General features: G+C 41.7%; 3 protein-coding genes and 1 pseudogene across 4 annotated transcripts; 3 read left to right on the top strand and 1 right to left on the bottom strand.

The window, feature by feature from the left end:
• Nucleotides 1-106: 106 nt before the first annotated feature.
• LOC115727149 lies at nt 107-23262 on the top strand (annotated as a pseudogene).
• Nucleotides 6838-10428, top strand: LOC115727151 (beta-glucuronosyltransferase GlcAT14A-like). Its single transcript, XM_030657318.2, has 4 exons — nt 6838-8144; nt 8870-8945; nt 9030-9145; nt 9808-10428. Exons 1-4 carry the CDS (start codon nt 7544-7546, stop codon nt 10314-10316), a joined length of 1302 nt encoding a protein of 433 aa, XP_030513178.2. The 5' UTR covers nt 6838-7543; the 3' UTR covers nt 10317-10428.
• LOC115727148 (putative pentatricopeptide repeat-containing protein At3g49142) lies at nt 10920-13902 on the top strand. Of its 2 annotated transcripts, none has more exons than XM_048281847.1 (2): nt 10920-13366; nt 13500-13902. In XM_048281847.1, the coding sequence occupies exon 1, from the start codon at nt 11141-11143 to the stop codon at nt 13205-13207; it is 2067 nt and encodes a 688-aa protein (XP_048137804.1). In that variant the 5' UTR covers nt 10920-11140; the 3' UTR covers nt 13208-13366; nt 13500-13902. The 2 variants fall into 2 exon arrangements, with proteins under 2 accessions (XP_048137804.1, XP_030513173.2); XM_030657313.2 differs by having other exon boundaries at nt 10920-13402.
• On the bottom strand, nt 14275-17213 carry LOC115727159 (formimidoyltransferase-cyclodeaminase). Its single transcript, XM_030657327.2, has 5 exons — nt 16696-17213; nt 15989-16053; nt 15881-15902; nt 15366-15777; nt 14275-15117 (listed from the first exon to the last, which is right to left on the bottom strand). Exons 1-5 carry the CDS (start codon nt 17134-17136, stop codon nt 14606-14608), a joined length of 1452 nt encoding a protein of 483 aa, XP_030513187.1. The 5' UTR covers nt 17137-17213; the 3' UTR covers nt 14275-14605.
• Nucleotides 23263-23333: the final 71 nt, after the last annotated feature.

Here is a 23333-nt window from a genome sequence, read left to right as displayed (position 1 = left end):
AGACGCGACGTGGGCGACGTCGTTGGCGAAAAGCCGATGAATACTGAAACCCCTAGAAAGCGACGAGGCGTCTGTTGCGGAAAACGCTGCGAGAGAGAAATGAGCTGGCCAAGAGAAACCAAATGTCGTGGGGTTGTACAGAGAGAGAGAGAGAGAGAGGTTTAAAGGCCGAAAGGGCTAAATGCTACTTGCTGCATGACATGACACGAGAGAGGTGAGAGGAGAGAGAGAGAGAGAGTAGTCTTTTGTTCTTCGGGGTCAGAGCATCTCATTGATATGCGGAGGGAAGGAGACGAGGTTTTCGAAAAGGGTACTCCTTAAATCTTTTCGAAAACATATATATGTCTTGCAGAATTCACAGATGTTTTTGTTGCTTCAGATGCTGCTCTGATTTCCAGGGCCGGCCCTTTCGCTATCATCTGGCGAGATGGAAAGACGAACCTCTTGGCATTTCAAGATTTCAAATTTTGCAGTTTGTGTTTGGTAGCACGGATTAAAGTGAGGCTGAGATCATGAAAGGTTAATTTGAAGCCACGTTCGACGCAGCGGTAAATCCCGAATATAGTCTGGATAGGAAATATATATATGGAAAACGGTGAACAAAAGTACGGAAGAAGTCACTTCCGCCCTCGTAGATGACCATGCTGCCCGGCGGACACCACGATCGGCACCATAGATGGCTATCGCATGTAGTGGTCGACGTTGCTCGAATGACTTCGCATCGCGGTCGCCCGAGATCTGTCTCTGTCTCTACATGTGTGTGTGTGCGCGGGCACACATGCGCCTACCTTTGTGTGTGTGGGTAAGCACGAGTGTCGGGTGCTATCGAGCCTTGCGACAAATGAGACCGCCATCTCGGTTGTTGGCTTTTTCGCATGCGACCACCGCAACAAAGGCGGAGAAAACAATTTTCCTCATGTTTGTTAGAAATTATAGGAAACGTACATGTGAAAACACATGGAGAAAAGATAAAGGGAATTTCGAAATCCACGATAAAGGTCGGGCAAGTCTTAATTTTTTCCATACGAATTTTGCGCTAGTTAAAAACCAAATTAAGGAAAGACACTAATTTTCAATGCCATTCTTATGTTACGAACCATTTAATTTACTCGGGATAAAACTTCTCTTCCTAATTGATGGTGATGGATTTGACCGACCGATGAACTTGCACCGCCTGTCGAACCTAGACAGACAAACTTTTATACACACGACGATTATTATGAAGGAATTTGTCACGTCTCCGATCGTCTATTCCCGACGGACGATCTCCCGGCACAACCTCCACTTAAAGGTAATTCCATGGCGGGATCAGCGATGGAACCCTGAGTTCCATACCCGCTAGTCGCGAGGACGGCTTGACCACAGTTGGGAACTATTGCTATTTGTCATGACGTTCAACCACTTGTTATTAAATCTTGCTATCTGTCATGGTATGATCACCACCCGTCGAGCAGCAAAATAAATGTTCATACAGCAAAACATTAAAATAAGCATGATATAGTTTAATAGGAAAAATAATACAATTGAACTGATACACATACAAGAACATTTGCAGAACATCGTACGAAAATTCCAATGTACGTAAAATGTTTGCCCTATGTAACATTAGCAAAATACAATTGCTGACGGATTCGTTATTGAATCCATGCATTCTTGCATTTCAAGGCAAGTTTTCTCCTCTTCGCTCTCGCTGGTGAGAACCACATTAACATGCAGGAGTGCTTGGAATGCCAAGCCAAAAACAATTCCATAACATTGTCGATGTTGACTTAGAGTACACGCTTATTTCACGGACCCCTTAAGATTTGGAATACCATTTCCGAAAAATGATTGATTACATCGCTTAGAGAAATTAGTTAACATAAAATGTTTTCATTATCGACAGCTTTTTACGCCTATATATTTTCATGAGTGGGCCAAATATTTTTCATTTAATCATTTTTATTTTAAGCGATGCGGCCAATCATTCTTCGAAAAATATTTTTCAAATTCCAAATTTCCCGTGAAGCAAACGCTTGCGATTATTTTCCAAACTTTTTGTTGAAAAGTATTCTGATTTGGATGCATTGATAAGGGTGGAAACTAAACTGTGGAATAGCCTCCACTTTCGTGCCACGAGCCCGCACTTTTGGACACCATCTCAGCAACTTGCGGCAGCTGCTGATTAAAGTAATGCTTTGCTTTGCTTGTCCAGATCTCCAGAAGACAGTGGCAAACTCCTTTGTCTGGCCTGCGCTTAGAATCATAAATCCGTGCTCGTCTTCATCGCTTCGCCATTGCTGAAGATGCCATCCTCGATCCGAGGCATGAGCACACGCTTCATACCTTTTGTGTTGGTACCATACGAATTGTACTTATAGATTAAGCTTCTTCTTCTTCTTCTTCTTTTCTGCCGTGGCCGAAACCGATGGAGCTTAACTAGTAGCACATCACGGGTAAACAGCGTGCGCACGTCTTCAGGGGATCCGAGTACGGTAACTTGTCGAATATCTGTGGAGTATAGGTGACGGTATTGCCCTATCGACGAAAGACGATCGACCGAATATTATTTAAGCTTCTGCGATTCCTCATTATTTAGTGAGGTGATTTCCACTGAGTCGAAATTAATTAGCGTTGTTAATATCGATTCGTTTGATTGCTATGCCTATCAGAAACCGTCACATCACTTAGAATTAGAACGATGGCTTCATCGAAATACGACCCTCCTATCATCCCAAAATAAGGTTCAAGGTAAAACTTGTGTCACCCCTTATTGATTGGTTTGTTATAGATTTAACCAATTTTTACTAACTATCCAAATAAAAAATGATATAGTTGTATAAAGAAAAGATTAGGTAAGCTATCTATTCAAAAAAAAAAAAATCCTCAATATATCGAACAAGAGACTTTTATATATCTCATAACACTATAAGACATGTTGGCATGACAGTATAACGGTGGAATAATAGGCATAATATCATAAGTGGATCCCGCCATGATTGCAAAATATTTTTTACCATTCATAATACTTGCAATTGAGATTGCACCGTTATACTTGTTTCGGCGGGGCACATTTGTCCCTTGGGAGCCGGCCCGTCCCTCTTCCGGTCGCCGGAGCGGGGGAAGGGAGATGCGATCCCTGCCCCGTGCCCACCCCTACTCACTTTTGAGTTCCTATATTCAACTACCTAGGCTAGCAAAAACTAGAGTTTGCCTAAAAACAAAGGCATAGATCAGCTACACGCTATACTTAAAAAAGGAAGAAAGGAAAGCAGATGCCTGCTCGAACATTCAAGCTTGGAAAAATGCACCGGAGAAGCTGAAAAAGAACAAGAATTTACATCATCGATGATTGCTTAGCAATGTAATTAAGTGGCCGAACCCGCCCGACACAGCCGTGTTCTGCATGGAACATTACGGTGACATCGCGATCATCACGACGTCCCGCCATTCGGGCCCTTTTCTGCGCCCACACGCGTTGTGCGTGGACAGACTTAGCGATCAATAGCGAGCGGGTTTCAAATCGAGATAAAGACGAGCTCCTTCGCTCCGCCTGACGTGCCGAGACGGCATCGCTTTCGTACCCGAAACCTTTTTTCTCGTTTCTCCGGCATAGCCAGTGGCAGCGGAGATTCATCAAGAGAAAAGGGGTATCTCGATTAGAATAATCTCGCCTTTAATTAATATGATGAGCCATTCTTTTTATTCGACATTGGATTCTCTCCAGCGAGAGGACCACTCGGAAATATTCCAAAGCTTTCATGAATGATTGTTGGCCTACCTTGTTGAAATTGCAAGCCAAATAAAAAAATAATAATTATATATATAACAAATTAAATTTAATTGGGATTAGTTATTATTTATTAATAAAGGTCAAATATTCGACTATTGTGAATTGGTGCTTTTGATGTTCGTATCCGGCGGCCTCCAGCTACGTCCCAGCTTTTTCTTCCTTTTATCCTTGGGACATTGCAGAATCCGATGACGTCACACTAACGTGGACCCCACGTTAGTTTCGGACAATTTCATATGATTGTGCCAGGCCAGCTTTCTCTCTCTCTTCCTTTGTTTTTTTTTCCCCGGTCATAATCTCCCTGGGGTCGATTTGGTAATTTACTAATATTCTGTGTTTTTCCCACCTTCATTTTCTCCTTTTCTGTTGATCAACAGTTGGTGTCGGCATTTCGCTTTACAATTCGTGTCGATTCGCAGTGGCCTAGAAACACCTCGATTATGATTCTTTGACGGAAATAAATCATAAAAAAAGGGGGCATACTTCGAATAATTGATCGTGAAAACGTATTGGTTCGCGTCGATTCGTTCCTGTATATAAAGTTAGCGGCGCCGTTTCATATTTAAATTTCTCTTTTTAGTAAGTCCAAGCGAAGTAAGTACATCAAACCGTGACTATTGAAATTTGAAAAAGATGTCAGCTCAGTTGACACTATACTATCGTTCTATTATGTTAGTTCCCGCGAATGAGCGGTCGTGATTTTCACTGCTCGTTTGAGTACGTTGGCCAATGCAATGATCTCAATTACTCGCAATCATATTGCATAAGCGAGTGTGCGGCGCAATCTCGAATCAAGGTCTCTCGATCAAAGCCCTGTTATGGGTTCCCCCAATGCACTATTTGGTAGTATCCGACTTGAATCGAGCTCCGTTGGCCAAGAGACAGGCTAGTGCCCTCTTCCCTACACGAGATTAGCGCTACCAAATTAACGCAATTACAACCGATACGACAAGGCAAGCTAGATTTGAGGTTCCAATAAATAGATCAAAAAAAAGGGAGCCGGAGCATCGGAAAATAAAAGTACCACTTAGAGACCACAAGGCACGGATGTTGTTAATAAGTAAAGTCAACGGTAGTAATATTTATCATAAACCGAATGCAAAATCAAGTGGGATGAATAACACGTCGACAAGGTAAACAATCGTGTATGAAAGAAATGAAAGTTCTATTTATTTCATAAAAAAAAAATGATCTCAAAAATATTTGATTTAAGGAGGATTATTTGTATCGCTTCAAATAATTAATTGATTAAAAAATTATTATTTATAATAATTCATGTCTAAAATGATGAAAAGGGTTTTTGGTTTAATTATCTTTTGCGAAATAAACGGACCAATTATTACTGTCGGAGCGGCGCTGGCTATGATTAGCCGCTCTACTCAACTTCACGAAAATTCAGCGGTCATGATGCATGAGGCGCGAGTTACTCTCCAGTCAAGGAATCTGCGCCGTACCAATTTCATCATGGTCGCCAACATCGACGGCGGGATTTCACTGCAAAATGTCAATCTTCGAATACGTGGCCGGTTCTCCGACAGCTCGGCCAAATCACATCAGTCGAAAAGAAAAAAAGAAAAGAAAAAGAAAAAAAAGGCTTTCAAAAAAGTCGAGTGAAAATCTGACAGAAAGGGCTAAAAGTTTCGAGTAAAAGGGATTCACATGACATGATGGACCTCCCAAGCCCTATTTGTGCACCTAAGAGTGAGTAAGAGGCTACAACTAGAATAATGTAACAGGGGGAACATCCTCGACTTTCGCGATCAATCTTTACCCCATGATCATTGCTTGCCCCGACTCTTTCATCTCTCTCGATCGCGACCTTGTAGCTTAGTGTTGTTATCACATGAGAGTGCTTCGGATAAATCGTTTCGCTTTTTTTAATTAGAGCGAGCTGAAACGTGTCAAGTCGTGTCGATTTTGAATTAACCGTATCCTTATCAAATTAAATCAGATTCAGCCTCTCTTCCGGCAAATTCGAGCCCAGTTTGAATCTCCGAGTGCGTACACGGGTCAAGAACGGGCGCTTTGCACATCCCCGTTTGCGCAAACATTTTATTCTAGGGATTCTCTAAATGATCAGTATAGTTGGTCACATAGGTGGTTGGTAGATCAAGCATGGATTTTTTTTTTTTTTTGGGGGGGTAAGGGTTTGGGTTGGACTTTTGAAGACATGGGCTAAGGCTACAAAGCTCATCAAGAAGAAGATGTGCTGAATAGGGTTGGTCTACGTGATTTCGTGGAGGCCCAATTGCCAGGATTTTAATTCTCCCAAAAGCCGGGGACCTCCCTGCTAGGGTTCTGTTTTCCAATTTTAGCCCCCAAAGAAAGCTTTCCTTTTTCAATTGCACCCAAAGATGAGCTCATTTACAAGCATGTGTTGTTTCATGACGCCTTATTCTCGGATAGGTTTAGTAGGACCGATTTGGTATATCATCAAAGAATGACAACCCTACATTCCAACTAACCAGAGTTGGCTTCCAACAGGAAAAAAAGAAAAGAAAAGAAAGAAAAGCCTGAGTCGGCTACGACGAAAGGATCCATATTACCTTTTTTTTTTCCAGATAAATAAATAATTTACTACTCAACTTATACATAATACCCAACATTAAAATTTACATTAAAATCTTAATTATAGTACTTCTTTCAATCGAATTTCAAAGAATGGTTGACAAAAAAAAATGCATGTATTGACATTAAGGGAACTTTTTTAGTAAATACAACGCAATCAATAACTGGTCCAAAAATAATACATAGAATGAGATGCTTCAATAATGATCATAGAATGAGATGCTTCAATAATGATTGAATTTCTATAAAAAAAAATATCAGGAGCGAGGACTTGGGCAAAATTGAGGAGGGTTTGAAAGTATGGGAAGCAAATTGACTCAAAAGTAAAATTCACGGGCAAACCGGTTTAGGGGGGCAAAGTGCAAAATTCCCTGGACAAATTGCCCAAAAATGAAATTCACAAGAAACTTCGGGACCAGCAACGTAATTTGCGCAAAAATAAATCACCGTTTTGCCAACAATTAAAGCAAAAGCAACGTAATTAACCATCCGTAGTCCGTACGATCTAACCCCACACTCTCTCTCTCTCTCTCTCCTGATCTTCCCACGGAAGCAGCAGAGCAGAAGAAGGACCTGAAATTGTTGCGAAAGCTTTGATCTCTCGATCGCTTCTCCGGCCTCCATTTCAGCGACAAGTCTTTCTCGAGCTCGGCTCGTCAGTTGGAGCTCTTGAATTTCATCGCACCACCGAGCATTCTGCCTTGCGGGTTATTTCATTTCATTCGTCCTAATCGAGCTTTCCTTAATTTGCTCGAATTAGCTGCTGTAGGAAACTCTCCCGCTCCTGTTCGAGCATTTGATCTTAGAATCTCGGTCTTTGTTTCCTGTCGGGTACCCGCTAAGTGTAACTTCGCAACTTAATGGGAGTCGTTAGATCTATCTGATCGTCACTGAGTGGTCAAAGTTCCTTGTTCCTTGGGATGTAAAATTTGCGAATTTAGTGTATTTGCTTTGCCGGGGTTCCGTTTTTGATTGCCCTTGAGCCTTAGCTTGACTGCTGCTTCTTGTTTGTTTTTGTGTTTTTCTTTTTGGGCCAAATAGCTTGGCTGTTGCTCGTGTCCTTGAAGACCCCCCGCTTTGATGTTGCTATGATACTCTTTCCTGTGATTACCATCTGTTGGGAAAATAAATGGGCATTCCTCTGATTATTGATTTTCGAGGGCTACTGGGCTAATTGAGCATTCTACATATACCCACAAGAGTATGAGGAAAACTCAGCATTCTCACACTGCAAGAGCATTTTCTGATCGGCGATGGATGATTCCATTCTTTGCTAGCTTGCTTGTATTTGCTACTTTGATCATGTCAGCAACTATTGGGCTGTTTACAATGCCTTACAGCGAAGATGAGTTGTCAGATGATTTTATTCCATATAATATATCGGAGGATTCAAGCAGTCTGTTTGTAGAGTCTGATTTACAGAGATCTCATTATCCAAGCGGCCATGCAAGTGTCGAAGCCCCTAGACTAGCCTATCTTATTTCAGGGACCAAGGGCGATAGTCATAGAATGATGAGAACCTTGCAGGGCGTATATCACCCGAGAAACCAATACATCCTCCATTTGGACTTCGAGGCACCACCTCGTGAACGTTTGGATTTGACGGCGCTGGTTAAGAACGATCCTACATTTCGTGAGGTGGAGAATGTCCGGGTAATGGAACAGTCTAACTTGATCACCTATAAAGGACCTACCATGATTGCTTGTACACTTCAAGCAATTGCCATATTGTTAAAGGAGAGCTTGGAGTGGGATTGGTTTATCAATCTCAGTGCTTCAGATTATCCTCTGGTGACGCAGGACGGTGAGTTGAGTTTCAAAGTTCTAACGTACATATCTGCAAACACTGAGTGCATGGGACAGAATTGTTTTGTTACCTGCGGTTAATCTATTTTTTTGGTATTTTCTGCACTCTTTTCTGGAGTTTCTCTCTGCACAATGTGTTTGTCTGGTTGGTTAAGGTAGGTTAGATATGCATGGTCATCTGGTTTATATAGAATACGCAAGAAAAGCACTTCGAATTGTTGATTCATCGCCCAAGATGGTTTAGAATACAGACAAAGAGTGATAGATGTTGGCATATTTATCTCTGAACACTCTGTTGCTCTGCACTGACAAATCTTGAGTTGAAAATGTTCGAAAGTGCCGACTCCCTTGCCTCACGTGAGTAACTGGCTTGTCTAGTCCTGTTTGTGTCAATCTATACTAGAAGCTTCTCTCTCCATCTATTCTTACCTAAAGCACCTAAAATTAGGAGCGGTGGATGTCTCCTTCTATAACAGAACCTGTGTACTTATGTCGAGGGTAGATTGTAGCTTTGCTGGAGCATAAAAGTGATGGGAGAATGTGTGAAAAGTATCTCCTTGCCTTTGTACAATCTGTTTTTTGGACACAATAGGTACCCTTATGTGTTTTGAAGACCCTGTGCTTATTGCAGTCTTGCCTGAGTCTATTAAGCAGCAAACTCTTGCTGGACTTTTTATGAGGGGGAATGAAAATCAGGATAACATCAGTTCACGAATTCTGCAGATCTGCTTTACGTGTTCTCCAACGTCTCTAGAAGTCTCAATTTCATTGAACATGATCGGATTTCTGGATGGAAATTGTAAGTAGCAATAATGGTGTGCTCTGTAAAAGGTTTTCCTTTCTAAGTACATCATCATTTATTTTGGTCTTCAACTTTTGTCAGGAAACACAGGTCTAAATCAATCATCATCGATCCTGGGCTGTACCTGTCAAAGAAGTATGAAGTAACTTGGAGCACTCAACGTCGATCACTTCCAACTGCTTTCAAGTTGTTTACTGGTAAGATATGTAATAAATCATCGCACTTCAGACATTAACCACCAAGTATTGCCAATTGATTGGACCTTTAGTTATGCTTTTGCCAAAAAGGTTCCTTAAACAATCGGGTCATTGATGATGTTCTTCCACACACTGTTATGTGAGCAAGTTTCTTGATTGCATGTTTGCAAGGGCTTTGAAAAATCTTGGCTCGAGGAAAAAGAGTGTCCTCAGAGATTCAGCATTTTCCTGTACTTTGAAAAAAATCCTGCTGCTTGTTGACATTGTTACTAGCCAATTAGCTGACATTACCTTAAGTTTAATGCATGAATGGATGATCGTAATTGCCTCATTGAAGAACTGCTGCCAATGGTTCCCCTGTCATTGTGTTTACTTAATTGGCCAATTGCAAAACTGCTTTAGGTTATTTTAGATTCCTTGAGAATCAGTCACACTTAGTGAAGAATTTGTGTTTTCTTTCTCCGTTGTCCAGCAACCACAGGAGGTGCCCTCACCTATTTGTGTCTCACAGTTCACAAGCCAATAGCTAGGCGTGATATGCTTATGAGCTTAAGAAGGAAATACTCTGAAGATGATTTTGTCATCTCATTGAACCTCTCTTTTTTTTTTTCTTTTTCTTTTGGCCAATCGAGCCTTAAATTTACCATTTTCTCTTTGTACAGGATCAGCATGGATAATGTTAACTCGTTCTTTTCTTGAGTATTGCATATGGGGATGGGACAATTTCCCGCGGACAATTCTAATGTACTATGTTAACTTTATATCCTCCCCAGAAGGCTATTTCCACACTGTTATTTGCAACAATGAAGAGTACCGTAAAACTGCTATCAGCCACGACCTACACTACATTGCATGGGACAACCCTCCGAAGCAGCATCCTCGCTCATTATCTGTGAAGGATTTTGACAAAATGCTCAAAAGCAATGCCCCATTTGCCCGGAAGTTTGAAAAGGATGATCCTGTCTTAGATAGGATTGACAAAGAGCTTCTTGGGCGAACAGGCCGTTTTGTACCTGGGGCATGGTGTATCGGGACCTCGGATGATGGGGCCGATCCATGCTCCGTGAGGGGCAATGATTCTGTATTTAGGCCAGGTCCGGGTGTCGGGAGATTGCGGGAGCTACTTCAGGGCTTGTTATCTGAGGAATTTCGGAGCAAACAGTGCTCTTGAAAGTGTAATTGGGAAAATCATAACCTCATCTGTACATTGGTGTATATTCATATAGGTCATACAGCGATGTAAAACAGAAAATTTTGTCTGATGAAATGAGATTATTTTGTCATATTGCGTCTCGCAAAGATTACATAGTACTCTAGCTGAGCTGATGTACGTTGCTTTTCCTCTGGGTATTGAAGGTGGTATGACAATTGACTTCATCAACAGTTCTTAACTTACTGTGCTTGAACAAGTTCGAGAGACGACTCCTAATGGCAAGAATCCAGCTGAATCAATCAAATCGAGAGATCAAGGTGCCAAAGCGGGGCGGCCCAGTAGGACCATGAGCTCCTTGCCCATCTCCGAAGCACGTCGAGGGCCGGTTGTTGGGTGTTTTCCTTGATAAGCCAATAAGGTTTCTGTTTTCAACCAAAAAACCCAAAAAAAAAGGTTTCTGTTTATACTGATACGGCAAATTTGCAGGGTTAATTCTCCTATGAAGGAGTCCCAAAGAATAGTACAGTGCAATGGAACTTCAGACTTCCGCAGTCTCAAAAAGAACTCATTTCCCACCTTCCAAGACAGTACTTCTTTTCATCCGACCAAAAAAAAAAGACAGTACTTCTCAAAATTTGTTTTCTCTGTCGCTCGCTGGAGGAGACCTGGTCAATGGTCGCGTCGGGACGGGTTGGTGTCTGGCCTAAGAAATTACAATTAACCAATGGGTCCGCTGATCCCATCTAACTTCAGCTACGAGGCTGTGGTTGGAGCCCTGGACGTAGCCTTCTTTGAACGGGGTGTTCTCCACGTTCAAAGAGTTCAAAGATGACTCGAAGAAGATGTCGAGGTGGTGTCTGCAGGTCCGAGTCAAATGCCCGTTTAGTGTCCGATGCGCGGAACTCTCAGCTTCCAGGCAGCTACGGTTTCTCGTTGCCTCGACTTCAGAACCTGAAATTGTCCCAAAAGTCTCATCTTCCAATGGAGAGATATTCGGCAAGATATTGGACCAGTACCCACATATCAAAACACTGAGAAAGGTGCATTCGAAGATATTCAGTGATCAAGTCCTACGCGCGGACCCATCACTTGGCGTCAAACTGATGCGAGTTTATGCTGCTCGTGGCAAACCAGAGACCGCCCGCCACGTATTCGATGAAGTGTGTGACAGGAATGTGATTGTCTATAATGTCATGATCAGGAGCTACGTGAACAACCGCCAGTATCGTGATGCACTGGTGCTTTTCAAAGACATGTTAGGCTGTGGATATGTTCCCGATAATTATACGTACCCTTGTGTGTTGAAAGCATGCTCCGGGTCCAGTAATAAGGTGGCTGGGCTTCAAATTCATGCTGCGGTAGTGAGAGTGGGGCTGGGCTCAAGTTTGTTTGTTGGGAACGGTTTAGTTGCAATGTATGGGAAATGCGGTTGTCTAGCAGAGGCACGTCGAGTTCTTGATGAGATGCCCAGAAGAGATGTAGTTTCGTGGAACTCAATGGTTGCCAGTTACGCACAGAATGGTCAGTTTGACGATGCCTTGAGTGTTTGTAGGGAAATGGAATTATTGAAGGTACGGTATGATTCTGGAACAATGGCTAGCCTCTTGCCAGCTGTAAGCAACGCATCAGCCGAAAGTGTTGAGTTTGTGGAGAAGATGTTCTTGAAGATGGATAAAAGTAATTTGATCTCTTGGAATGTGATAATTGCTGTCTACGTGAATAACTCGATGCCCACCAAAGCTGTTGATCTCTTTTCACAGATGGAAGTGCATAAAGTTGAGCCAGATGTCATTACTTTTGCTAGTATTCTTCCAGCTTGTGGAGATCTCTCTGCTGTGTCACTGGGAAAGAAAATTCATGAGTGTGTGGAGAGGAAGAAGCTACGACCAAATTTGTTGCTAGAGAATGCTTTAATTGGCATGTATGCTAAGTGTGGTTGTTTGTCTGATGCAAGGCAAGTGTTCGACAAACTAATTGTTCGAGATGTCATTTCGTGGACTTCAATGATCTCTGCATATGGCATAAGCGGGCTTGGTCGTGATGCAGTGGCTCTTTTTTCGAGAATGCGAAATTCAGGTCTTGATCCAGATGCCATTGCTTTTGTGTCTGTTCTGTCCGCTTGCAGTCATGGAGGACTGCTGGACGAGGGGTGTCATTACTTTAATCTAATGATGGAGGAGTATGGGATAGAACCACGTTTAGAACACTTCTCTTGCATGGTAGATTTGTTGGGACGTGCTGGGAAAGTAGATGAGGCATATCATCTCATCCAGAAAATGCCAATCGAGCCTAATGAAAGAGTTTGGGGAGCTCTCTTGGGTGCTTGTCGGGTCTACTCGAACATGAAAATTGGGCTTCTGGCTGCTGATTGTCTCTTTCAATTGGTTCCAGAGCAGTCGGGTTATTATGTTCTTTTGTCTAACATCTATGCAAAAGCTGGTAGATGGCAAGATGTAGCAAAGGTTAGATCAACCATGAAGAGTAAAGGAATCAAGAAAGCACCCGGTGTCAGTAATTTTGAGCTTAACAACATAGTCCACACCTTTCTTGCTGGTGATCAATCTCATCCACAGTCCGCACGAATCTACGAAGAATTAGACATACTAGTGGGGAAGATGAGAGCTCTCGGTTATGTTCCTGAGACAGATTCAACTCTTCATGATCTGGAGGATGAAGATAAGGATGGTCATCTAGCAGTTCACAGCGAGAAGCTGGCAATTGTGTTTGCTATCCTGAATACTGAGCCAGGGACACCGATTAGAATCACCAAAAATCTTCGTATATGCGGGGATTGCCATACTGCATCCAGGCTACTATCTAAAATCACACAGCGTGAGATAATCATCAGAGACACCAATAGATTTCACAATTTTGCGAATGGAGTCTGTTCCTGTGGAGATTATTGGTGACAGAGGACAGTCCACATGATTTCTCTTCCTTTCATCATTATGGAGTACTGATGTGGGGAGAAATTTTGGAGGCACAAAAAGAAGATTACGTTCCGACCATATCATGTGATGATCCTGTCGAAGTTGGTTAAGGAGATCCTCTCGAAGCTACTGAAGGAGGTCATTACTTCATTAGTTCAACGGAACAGTTCATATGTTCGCGATGAATCTTAAGCTTTCAATAATTCTTTTCAGCTCATTTTGCTTTTCTTTATCTAAATACCCGTTAACCGATGTGCTCCCGTGATTTCAGGATAAGCAATAGGCTTTGCAATGTTTGGAACAGAAGGAAGTGGCAAGCTCAGACGTGACTAGTATTCCTTGCTGGAGCCCGGAATTTTTGGACTAATGGTCCTCTTTGGAAGACGAATTGACCTTCCTCTAATTCTTTCTTCTCAGAGGCTACTGAGTTAATTGAGGATTCTTCCCGCGAGTCAATTAGCGCATTCTCAGGCTTCCAAGAGCAAGAACATAGAAGGTGGATACTCCTGTTCTTTGCTAGCGTGCTTCTATTCGCGACTTTGATTGTGGCGGCGACTATTGGGCTGTTTATACTGCCTTGTAACGAAGATAAGTCGCAAAGTTCTGTATTTGTTCTGTATGTTGAGACCGATTCACAGATATCATATGAAACAAATGGCCATTTAAATAAGGAAGCGCCTACATTAGTCCCATCTTTTTTCTGGCGGCATGAAAATCAAATTCATCTGGTTGATCCAAGCAACGACAGACCACTATTCACGTAGTGATTAATATCATGACCTGCCTCAATAAGAATTGTGCTGGGTAAGTCAAACTCTAGAACCCAGTCAAGAAGGAAAAGGCAATATCACAGCCATTTTCCCAAGTGGCCTCGCCTGAGGAATGTTGAAATAAGCTATGATGTTAGATCGGTGAAAAATTGACAATGACACATAATAGTCTCATCAAATCTAACATCGTTCACTAATGGACAGCGTTGCGATATGGGCAGATTATGCTCAGGAATGTAGAAGATAACATCACTTAAAACATAGCCGATTTCGCTTCAGTCCAAAGAGAATTTTCTGCACTTCTTTCTATTAAGCTTTGTAGCAGATCAACTTGAGAAAGCGGCGGATGAAAGCAGCATGATCTCGATATTGCTAAAGCATACATTATTCTTCCACAAGTCGTGAGATATGTCAACGAGAACTTGACTACATGAATCTACCATAAACCATCTATAAATCAACCATCAATCACTAGCAAAAGTTTGCTTTGCCACATAGTGAACCTCAGTTTTCCAATGGGAAGCTTCCAGATCATAGAAGAAAGACCTCTAGTGCACGAGCAATATATCCAACAGAGGTCGAGATACACGAATATGAGAGTTTTTGCTTATGGAGGGGAGTCCAGACTCATGTATCTTTTGATTATATCCTCCTGTGAAAAGTCGGTGAAATACCCCTTCCCTACGGACAAACCCTCCTCCCTTGCGAGTCGCTCAACTTCAAGCTGAACACTGGTTGCTCCAACTTTACTCGGATCCAACAAATTACATGCTACTTCAATGATACCATCACCATGACTGAGTGCCATGGCTTGGACTGAAGGAAGTCCGCCTCCTCTTCCACTTACTCGTTTTGCGATTCTTCGGATAGTGGCTATATCACTAGAATAGACAGGGACATTGTAGTTATCTACCCATCGCGTCGCTCCGATCACAATGACTCCCTTTCCTTGGGCTGCTAGAGGTGGACCTTTGTCTGGCTTCAGGGGCAAGAACTGTGAATTTGGGCCGCCTATCCACAGGTTTCCACTTGCATTAGGCTTGAAATACCCCAACTCTCTTCTGATTGAATCAAGTGTCCTTCCATCTTCATGGGCCGCTCCATACAGAAATGCAGGTACTGCAGGTTTATAAGAGAGTTAGCCCTGAAGAAGGTTAATGAAAACAGCGCGAAGAAATTGTGGTCTCTTGAAGTGCTATAGAGTCCAAAGGACTTTCTGATGAAGTGCATGTGCATGCATATACCAGGGAACACATAGATAGCATCAGATGCCAATGCAAAAAAAGCCAGACCAAAATCTTTCTGATTTGTTGCCTCTAAATGATTATTGTTCACTTTAGCAAGCCATCAAATGAGAGTACACAAACCTTGCAGACCAGAGCCAATGCCAACTGCCAAGGTCCTTGCAATGGCGGCCACTTGGTTCAGAGAAGTCTGACCCAAGGGATGAAAGCAGATATGGTCAACAACCCCAAGCCTAGGATGACTTCCACTATGCGACTCAAGGTCAATCGCATCAAATGCGGCCTCGACCATTGCTAATACAGCACTTCTCAATGGACATGAATCTGAGGGGGACTTATGAGCCAATCTAGACACAACTGTGTAGCCGACTCTATTGTAGATTTCATCTTCAAACTTGTTGAGCACTGCTGCTTCTGGGAATAGTTTAGCAGCTTGTTCAATCGTCTCAAGTGCAGATCTGTTTCGGCTTTCGGAGATGTATACCTTGCAGCAGGCAAGCATCATTTTTAACATCTTTGGCAGCTTCACTTGCCTCTAAAAGCTGCACAAACAGATGAAACCAGATGATAAAACGCCACCATCATTAGCGCCCTCTTTTGTTGGTGACCACATATTTAATCCACTCCAAATTACAAACTTGCTGGAGAAGAGTGCTGTAGCTGAAATAATGAAGAACTCAGCATGAAGTTACCGCAAACACCAAAGCCTGAAACGCATCATGTTTACAAACTCAGTTCCTAATTACTAAACATTAAGAGTCTTCACTGGCTTTTCTTCAAACATAAACAGTGCAAGTGCCTCCAATACTTCCTGATCAGCTAAAACGGTCATTCAGTGATTCCGAATTCATGACAATGGCGATACCCCTTAATGTAACTCAATCCAGATTCTTTTTGCAAAGGAAAATCTAAATACTGGCTTTTCTTCAAGCATAGACAGTGCAAGTCCTCAAATACTTCCCGATCAGCTAAGCCAGTCATTCAATGACTAAACATTCTGAATTCATGACAATGGCGATACCCTTGATGTAACTGAATACAGATTCTTTCCACAAAGGAAAATCTAAATATTTCAGAGCAAATCAACAATGCTAACCCGGCAAAGAAACAGAACTTCAAAATCTCCTCTACAACTCAATTACATCACTTTTCCCACAACAAGGACAAACTATTGGCAAATTTCGATATGATCAAAATGAAAATACTGGGAATTCAGAATCTTTCATTGATTTCTCCGCAGAATAACCATCTTCTGTATTTGAAAAGAAAAGCACATTCATTCTTATGCGCCAAGAAGAAGCTGACCAACCTAATCATATATCAAGAATAACTCATCCGGTACACAAATTCCCTGACGCCTTAAATGAAGACAACTTTAGGGGGGACTTCGAATAACCATAAAGCATCAACCTTTGAGAGCTGAGCGACCAAACACGGCCAACCAATGCTTTCAAAACTCCACATCCTTTTTATCCACACCCTTTAAATACCCTCTGTATTCCAATTTTACCCCCAGGCTCGCGCATATGGCCCTAAACTTCAACCTCAAATCCCCCATCATCTCCTGGACGCGCTCGTCCTCCGGCTCCATCATCGGGTACTCATCCAGCAGCACTTCCATCGTCCTCACGCTCTTCTGGACCCGGGTCGAGTACCGGGTCGGATCGACCCGGATGGCCGAGTTCCAGACTCCGACGCAGCCGCGGTAGAACCCGAGCTCCTCGCCCGTCTCGAAGCCGGTCTTGAGGCCCACCTGACGTCCCTCCTCCCCGCCGGCGGCGACGCCGTGGCTATGGCCGTCGTCGTAGCCTTCCTTGAAGTGAGCGTCTTCTAGGTTGAGGGACGAGTCGAAGATGTCGGAGTTGGTGTCCGCGGGCTCGGGTCGAATGTCCATGCTGCCGATCGGATAGAGTTTCCTTGCGACTGCCGAAGATGCTCTCGAGCTCGGACCTCAATGCTATCACGCACGAAAGGCGACCCCAAAAAAAATTGCCAATTTAATCATTTTCATCGAATGACTATCATGCGCCTGATTTAGTAAAAATTCGATGTCCTCATTTTCTTAAATAATGATTTAAAGTAAATTTTATCTTAAAAAAAAGTCTAAAATATTATTATTATCTCAAAAAAATCTGAAGTAGTTATGATTATTTCAAATAAAGGCTTGACCTCACCGACTGATCGGCTGGCCAAATTTTTTGCTCGATCAAGGGCATTTTTGTAAAAATATAAATTTAGCCTAATTTTTTGTTAAATTAAATTTTAAAAAAAGAAAAGAAAAAAGGCGAGCTGACCTCCTGGCCTGTGTTCTTTGTTTTTTTTTTCGTTTTTGTTTTTTTTCCAAAATATCTTTAAAAAAAAAAAAAATTGAAAAATAAAATAAAATAAAATAGTAAATTACCAAAATGTCCCTAGCTAAAGTAACTCATGTCCTTTTTTAAAACTAATATAGTCACTTCATGCCCTTATTTGAAACAATATATTCCGCATGCCCTTTTTTGAGACAATGAGACTACTTGGGCCTTTATTTAAAATAAAATCCACTTTAGGCTCTTATTTGAAAAAATGAGAGTACTTGAAACTTTTTTTGAAATTTTCCGTATTCCAAGCACAAATCCATATCGAAATTTGCGTTTTGCTCGATCAATCTTAAACCTATCATACAAATATCAATTTAGTCTCAAATTTTTATGCGTCCTTCGTGCTAATTTTCTTTGGAGATCACCGACATGGTGATCCAGTCATCGTCAGACATTTTATGCAACCCACTACCACAATGTAATTGTTCGAAATGCCTACATTGAAAATTTGTGCAACGATTTATGATTTAATTGATAAAATTAAAAAATTTATGACTGATTTTGCATCCATACGATAAGCTCAAAATTGATTGGACAATTTCCAAAATGTCCATCTAATTATTTCACTGGAAAATGTGAGTTGATCCAAACAATGAAAAATCGTTCACCAAAAGGTTAATCTTTGTTTTTTTTTTTCTTTTGGGAATGGGTACAAAGGAAATTACAGAATTCGATTGGCGCAGCAAGGACAAAGAACAGTAGATTTAAAAGCAGAAGACTTTAAATGTTGAAAACTAATATTAACAGAATAATACAAAAATAAATTAGAAATTGTTCTTAACAATTGTGGTTCCCTTACCTCTCCAATAGTTAGGTATTTGCCTTTTATAATCTACTGAACACAATTGCTCATAAGCGGTCAAAACCCTAAAGGAGGTTACACCTGCATTTCCACAAACTTTGGGCTCCTTGTTCGCAACTCGGCCCCATCCGCAAGCGGTTATAACTCCTAAAGCGCCACCGTACTCAGCAGTCCCTCGATATCTTTGTCTTCAAGCAGCATGTCTTACTCGGCCAAATTTATATGAGTATAACCCATATATTGAGTTTGTTATCGAAACAAGGTGTTCATCGATCACATATCACCGCATATCGATAACTAGATTTCACGGCCATCGACAGCTGTGATCTAGGGTCATCGACAAGTTCTTCCATGATCTAAAAATTTACCGATAAGAGAAAATCATATCAGTCTCGTCGCCAAGCTCTACATCCACTTGAAGTGATAAAACAAAAAGAAATGAAGGATGATAGAGTCAAAATCAAATGTCTGGCAAAACATTAATTACGACAATTAATGAGACCGAGAAATCCTCCCTGATCTCGAACATGGGGCTTATCTGCATTCCCGTGTCTAGTGCATGAAATGTCAACTCACTAGAAACTTGTTTAAACCATTCGTGAAATTTCATCGAAATTTTCCCACAATTAAAAAATGAAAAAAAACAAAGAGGAGATGGCGATTTACAAACCAAGTTGGATTTTTTTCTTTGTCCCCAAACTCGAGCTTTAAATGCACAAGTACAACTAGATTAGATTGTTGGTTGGTCCAGTAAATGACTGCCATCGGCTTGATTCTTGCCTTAATTTTTGCTAATCTCTTTGTCAGATCTTGTTGGGTGCATTGGTGCATGCTATGGTAGGAAAAGAAGCAAGCGAGTGACTTTTTGGAACTGAAGAAATCGTTTGTTTCTCCTATGCAAGAAAAAGGCAAAGATCGCTTCTTTATCTCGCCAAGGACACTTTCCTTTTATCGTGTGGTGGATAACAAATTGATCTTTCATATAGTAACCAAATGCATATGCCGTAACTTAACATGATTCCCGATCCAGCGTTTGGTTTCTTATGCACCCCTTTGTATGTTATGTTTATCCCGTGATGGTTCGAATGATGTGTCGTGCAGCATGAATGATTCGTTGTTCAGCTAGTAAGTTTTTCACATAAGAAAAGAAACGTCAAGTTTGAGTAGTCTCGGTTTCGCCAAGCTTAAGTGGTTTCGATTTCGTTTTCTATAATTTTAATAGGGAAACGCTTTCCCGACAAGATCGTTAAATACGGTATAATCTCAATTATAAATCCACATACCATTTACACATGTTTTACATAAAGCACTCATTGATTAGGAGATCGTGTGATCATAAATAATCAAAAGACCTGTTAAACTATCGAGCTAGCGACTTCCATCTTACTATTACAAAATAGATGATTATACAACTTTTATATTCCTTCTTCCTTTAAGAAGTCATTTTGTTTAATCAAGCAAACAAAGATGTGAATACAAATATTATTTACTGAAGTAAATTATGGGTTAACAAAAAAAGTCAATGCCTAGAAAAAAATGTATATATTTCTATTTCTACCTAATCACTCTCGAATTAAAATTTTAAAGTAAGGGCATTTTTTATAATCCAATTAAGTGCTGAATATTTAGCATCTAATGAGATTAAGCTTATTTAATACATTAAATGGAATTGACTCAAATTGTTTAATTGAGTAAAAATTCCATTTAATCTAGTAAAATAGTGAAGGGATTACTTAATTCATTCAATGGAAATACCCGAGGGTAAAGATTAATTAGAATCCTGTTATATATGTTAATGAATAATAATAATAATAATAATAATAATATTTTTATCTATGCTTGATCAGGGATTAATCTTTAATCATTTATGACTTTGTAATTATCATCGACATTTAAGTGCGTCAACACTTAGAATTCGATTTTACCAAACAGATCTTTAAGTGTCAAACTAGAGAGTGGAAAGATACCCAAAGAAAAAAAAATCATTACGGCAGTAAATTAATATTGGGAAGACGCAAAAGCCTGGCAAGAAGTCTTCCAACCTCCCCAGAATCGGCGCTGTGGACACAGCTCCCATGCATCATCTTCAACCTCGCTAGAGAGAGAGAGAGAGAGAGAGAGTGGTTGCATCATGCATGTTCCATTTCAATCTTTGACATCAGAAGAAACAAAAAGATCTCAGTCCTGTTAAACAGGACATAAGATCCTCCGCACCCTCTTCCTTCTCCTAACCCTCCAACTCTCAAGACTCCATTTTTGTACTCTGAAAGTAGGGAGAGAGAGAGAGAGAGGGGGGATGGGGTCAGGGTCTTTCAAGGGCAACACTGGAGGAGTGCAGAGAGGGCGGGCGTATGGGATGATGCTGCTTCTGGCGTTTGGGGCTGCTCTTCTCGGAGTCATGGCCCTTCACAAGCTCCGGGAGAGACGCATCTCCAATCTCCTTCTCGAGGACAAGGACCGAGAGCTCTTCTCTCTCCACCTTCTCTTGCAGGTCCTCTCTCTCTCTCTCTCTTTCAGGTGACCTCATGTGTTCAAACTGGTGATCTGCATGCATGGCACCTGTGTGAACCCATCACGCATAAAAATTTCGCTGCTTTAGAATTTTCACAATCTTAGCAGTTGCAGTACGGAAAAAGAAGTTTTTTAATCCTCTTGATGGTCAAGAAGTTGCAGAAACAGCTCCTACAAGCAGCTTCCATGTCCTCTATCATCCATTCTTCTCATCTTGTTCTTGTTCCAGAAGCGCTCAAACCCAAGAGATTTACATGCCAACCGATCCTAATTTCTCTGGTTTTTCAAGGTTTTCTTAGGTGTAACAGTCGTGGTTGACTTTTTCATGTTCCGATTAGTAATAAGTAATTACTTCCAATGGTCGACGAACATGAATGCTGATGACTGTCCTGAAACCTGACTGTTCCATCAAAGTTTCACCATGTGTAGAGAGAAAGAGACCACAACAAAGAAATGAAAAGGAAATTTGAAGGGATGAAAGAGAAGATGTACGCCTTCAGGACTCAAAAAATGGAGCTGGCTAGTACGGTCCTCGAGATGCAGTCTACAGTCGGCTCGCTGAAGGACGAGATGAGAGCAATGGAGTCGGCGCTCCAAGAAAAGGACAACGAACTCAAGATGCTGCGAGAAAAAAATATGGAGGCAAGCCGAAAAGATCCTGACGAAGTTCCTTTTAGAGAGAAATCTTGAAGCTGAAGGAAGCAGAAATTGAGGATTTGAAGCAGCGTCTCGAGAAACAGGTCAACATCGGGTCAGCAAGCACCAATGACCCGTCGGGTCTGCCTCGGAATTCCAGTACGCAAGGAGGCGAGGTGCAGACGGATGAAACAAGCAATGTGGGTGTTGAAGAAAAGAGCGAGCTAGCACGCCAATCAAGCAGGACTTCCTTGATCGACCGCAAAAAAGAAGTCCCGGATGGCGAAGTTGCATCAATATCCAATGGCGGTTCTGAAAACAAACTGGGTTCTGCTGATAAGATGGAAGTGACAGAGCTGGAGAAGTTGCAAGGGAAGGGAGATAGCTCAGATGAACATCAAGAGCAAGGACAAGTTTCCAGTGAAGGGAATGGGATAGAGGACCGGAGAGCAGATAGCAATGGTCTCCAAGATGAGCGAAAATCGGATACCAGGGAGGCCACGAATACTCCAAATGAGACGAGCACATCGAACGGTGCAGATGAAGTCTCGAGAAACAGGAATGAAAATGGTAATGCAGAGACCATCAATGTGAAGGAAAGTCTAGAAGAGAGTGGAGTAGGGAAGGGTGGTATGAAGTTGGAAACTTCAGAAAATTTTCACAGCAACGAATCAGACTCTGTTGTTGTGGGAAAGCAAGGCAATCCATATGTCAGTAAGAAAAGGGGAAAGAAATGGAGGATGCTTGCGAGGAATAGGAGGCTCGAGAACAAGGGGAACAAAAACAGAAAGCTCGTTAGAGATGTGAAAGAAATCGAACTATATGGGAGCGAACGAGAAAACCAGTTAGAGAGCACCGGAAGGAACCAGCAAATTGGCACCCACTTGAGAAGAGATGAATCTGAGCAGAGAGGAGAACAAGAGACAAAAGAAGGTCGAGATCAAGTTGGAATCAAGAGTGTGCCAGCAGACTCAAGTGAAGACAGGGTAACCAGGGCAGAGAAAAGAGACAAGAGCCAGGAAAATGTAGACAAGGCCTCGAACTTCTTGGACGCCAAGTCGATTGAGTCTGGAAATTCTGAAAATAAGGGAGATGTAGGCGGGACTGCAACGAACGGCCGCAAAAAAGGTCCTGTTGAGAATGAACAGAAAGAGATGAACAGTGGCAATTCATTGATGAATGGCAAAGTTTTGCCCACAAATGAAGACAGAGAACGGGAGGCGGATGTAGAAATCCGGAGACAAGAAGATCAAGGAGCCAATGCTTTCCTAGAGATCAAAGAAGTGGAAACTGGCGAAGCAGGAATTGCTGTTGACAAAGAGAGAGTACCAGACAGAATTGAGAAGCCAAGACATTCAGAATATGAAGACCCAAATGAATCAGAAGCAGACGGAGACACGGAAAACTGATAATCAAGACTGAGCATAAGGCGGAAACCGATGATTCTGGGTTCTAGTTATTTAACCCAAATTGTGCTGTAATCTGTAGAGCCTCTGCGTTCCTTTTGTGTGTTCAGACAATCACATTAAAACTTAACTAGATATAATGTCCACATTTCTTACCGAAAGGGAATAGAGATACACGCAGACTACTTCGTTGACCACTGCAGTACTTCTCAGGCAGAGAGCTCAGCCAAAGAAATTTGTGGAAATACAGCGCCACGAGTGAAGTTCAAAATTGACACCTGTTTCATGAAAAGCTTTATGCCGAAGGAAATGATTTTACCCGAATTCAAAAGTGATTGATTTTCTGATTTTCACTTATTCGGTTGCGAGCATGAAA

The sequence above is a fragment of the Rhodamnia argentea genome, chromosome 7, assembly GCF_020921035.1.
Source record: "Rhodamnia argentea isolate NSW1041297 chromosome 7, ASM2092103v1, whole genome shotgun sequence".
NCBI classification, from domain to species: domain Eukaryota; kingdom Viridiplantae; phylum Streptophyta; class Magnoliopsida; order Myrtales; family Myrtaceae; genus Rhodamnia; species Rhodamnia argentea.
This window is presented reverse-complemented; position numbering and strand designations above follow the sequence as displayed.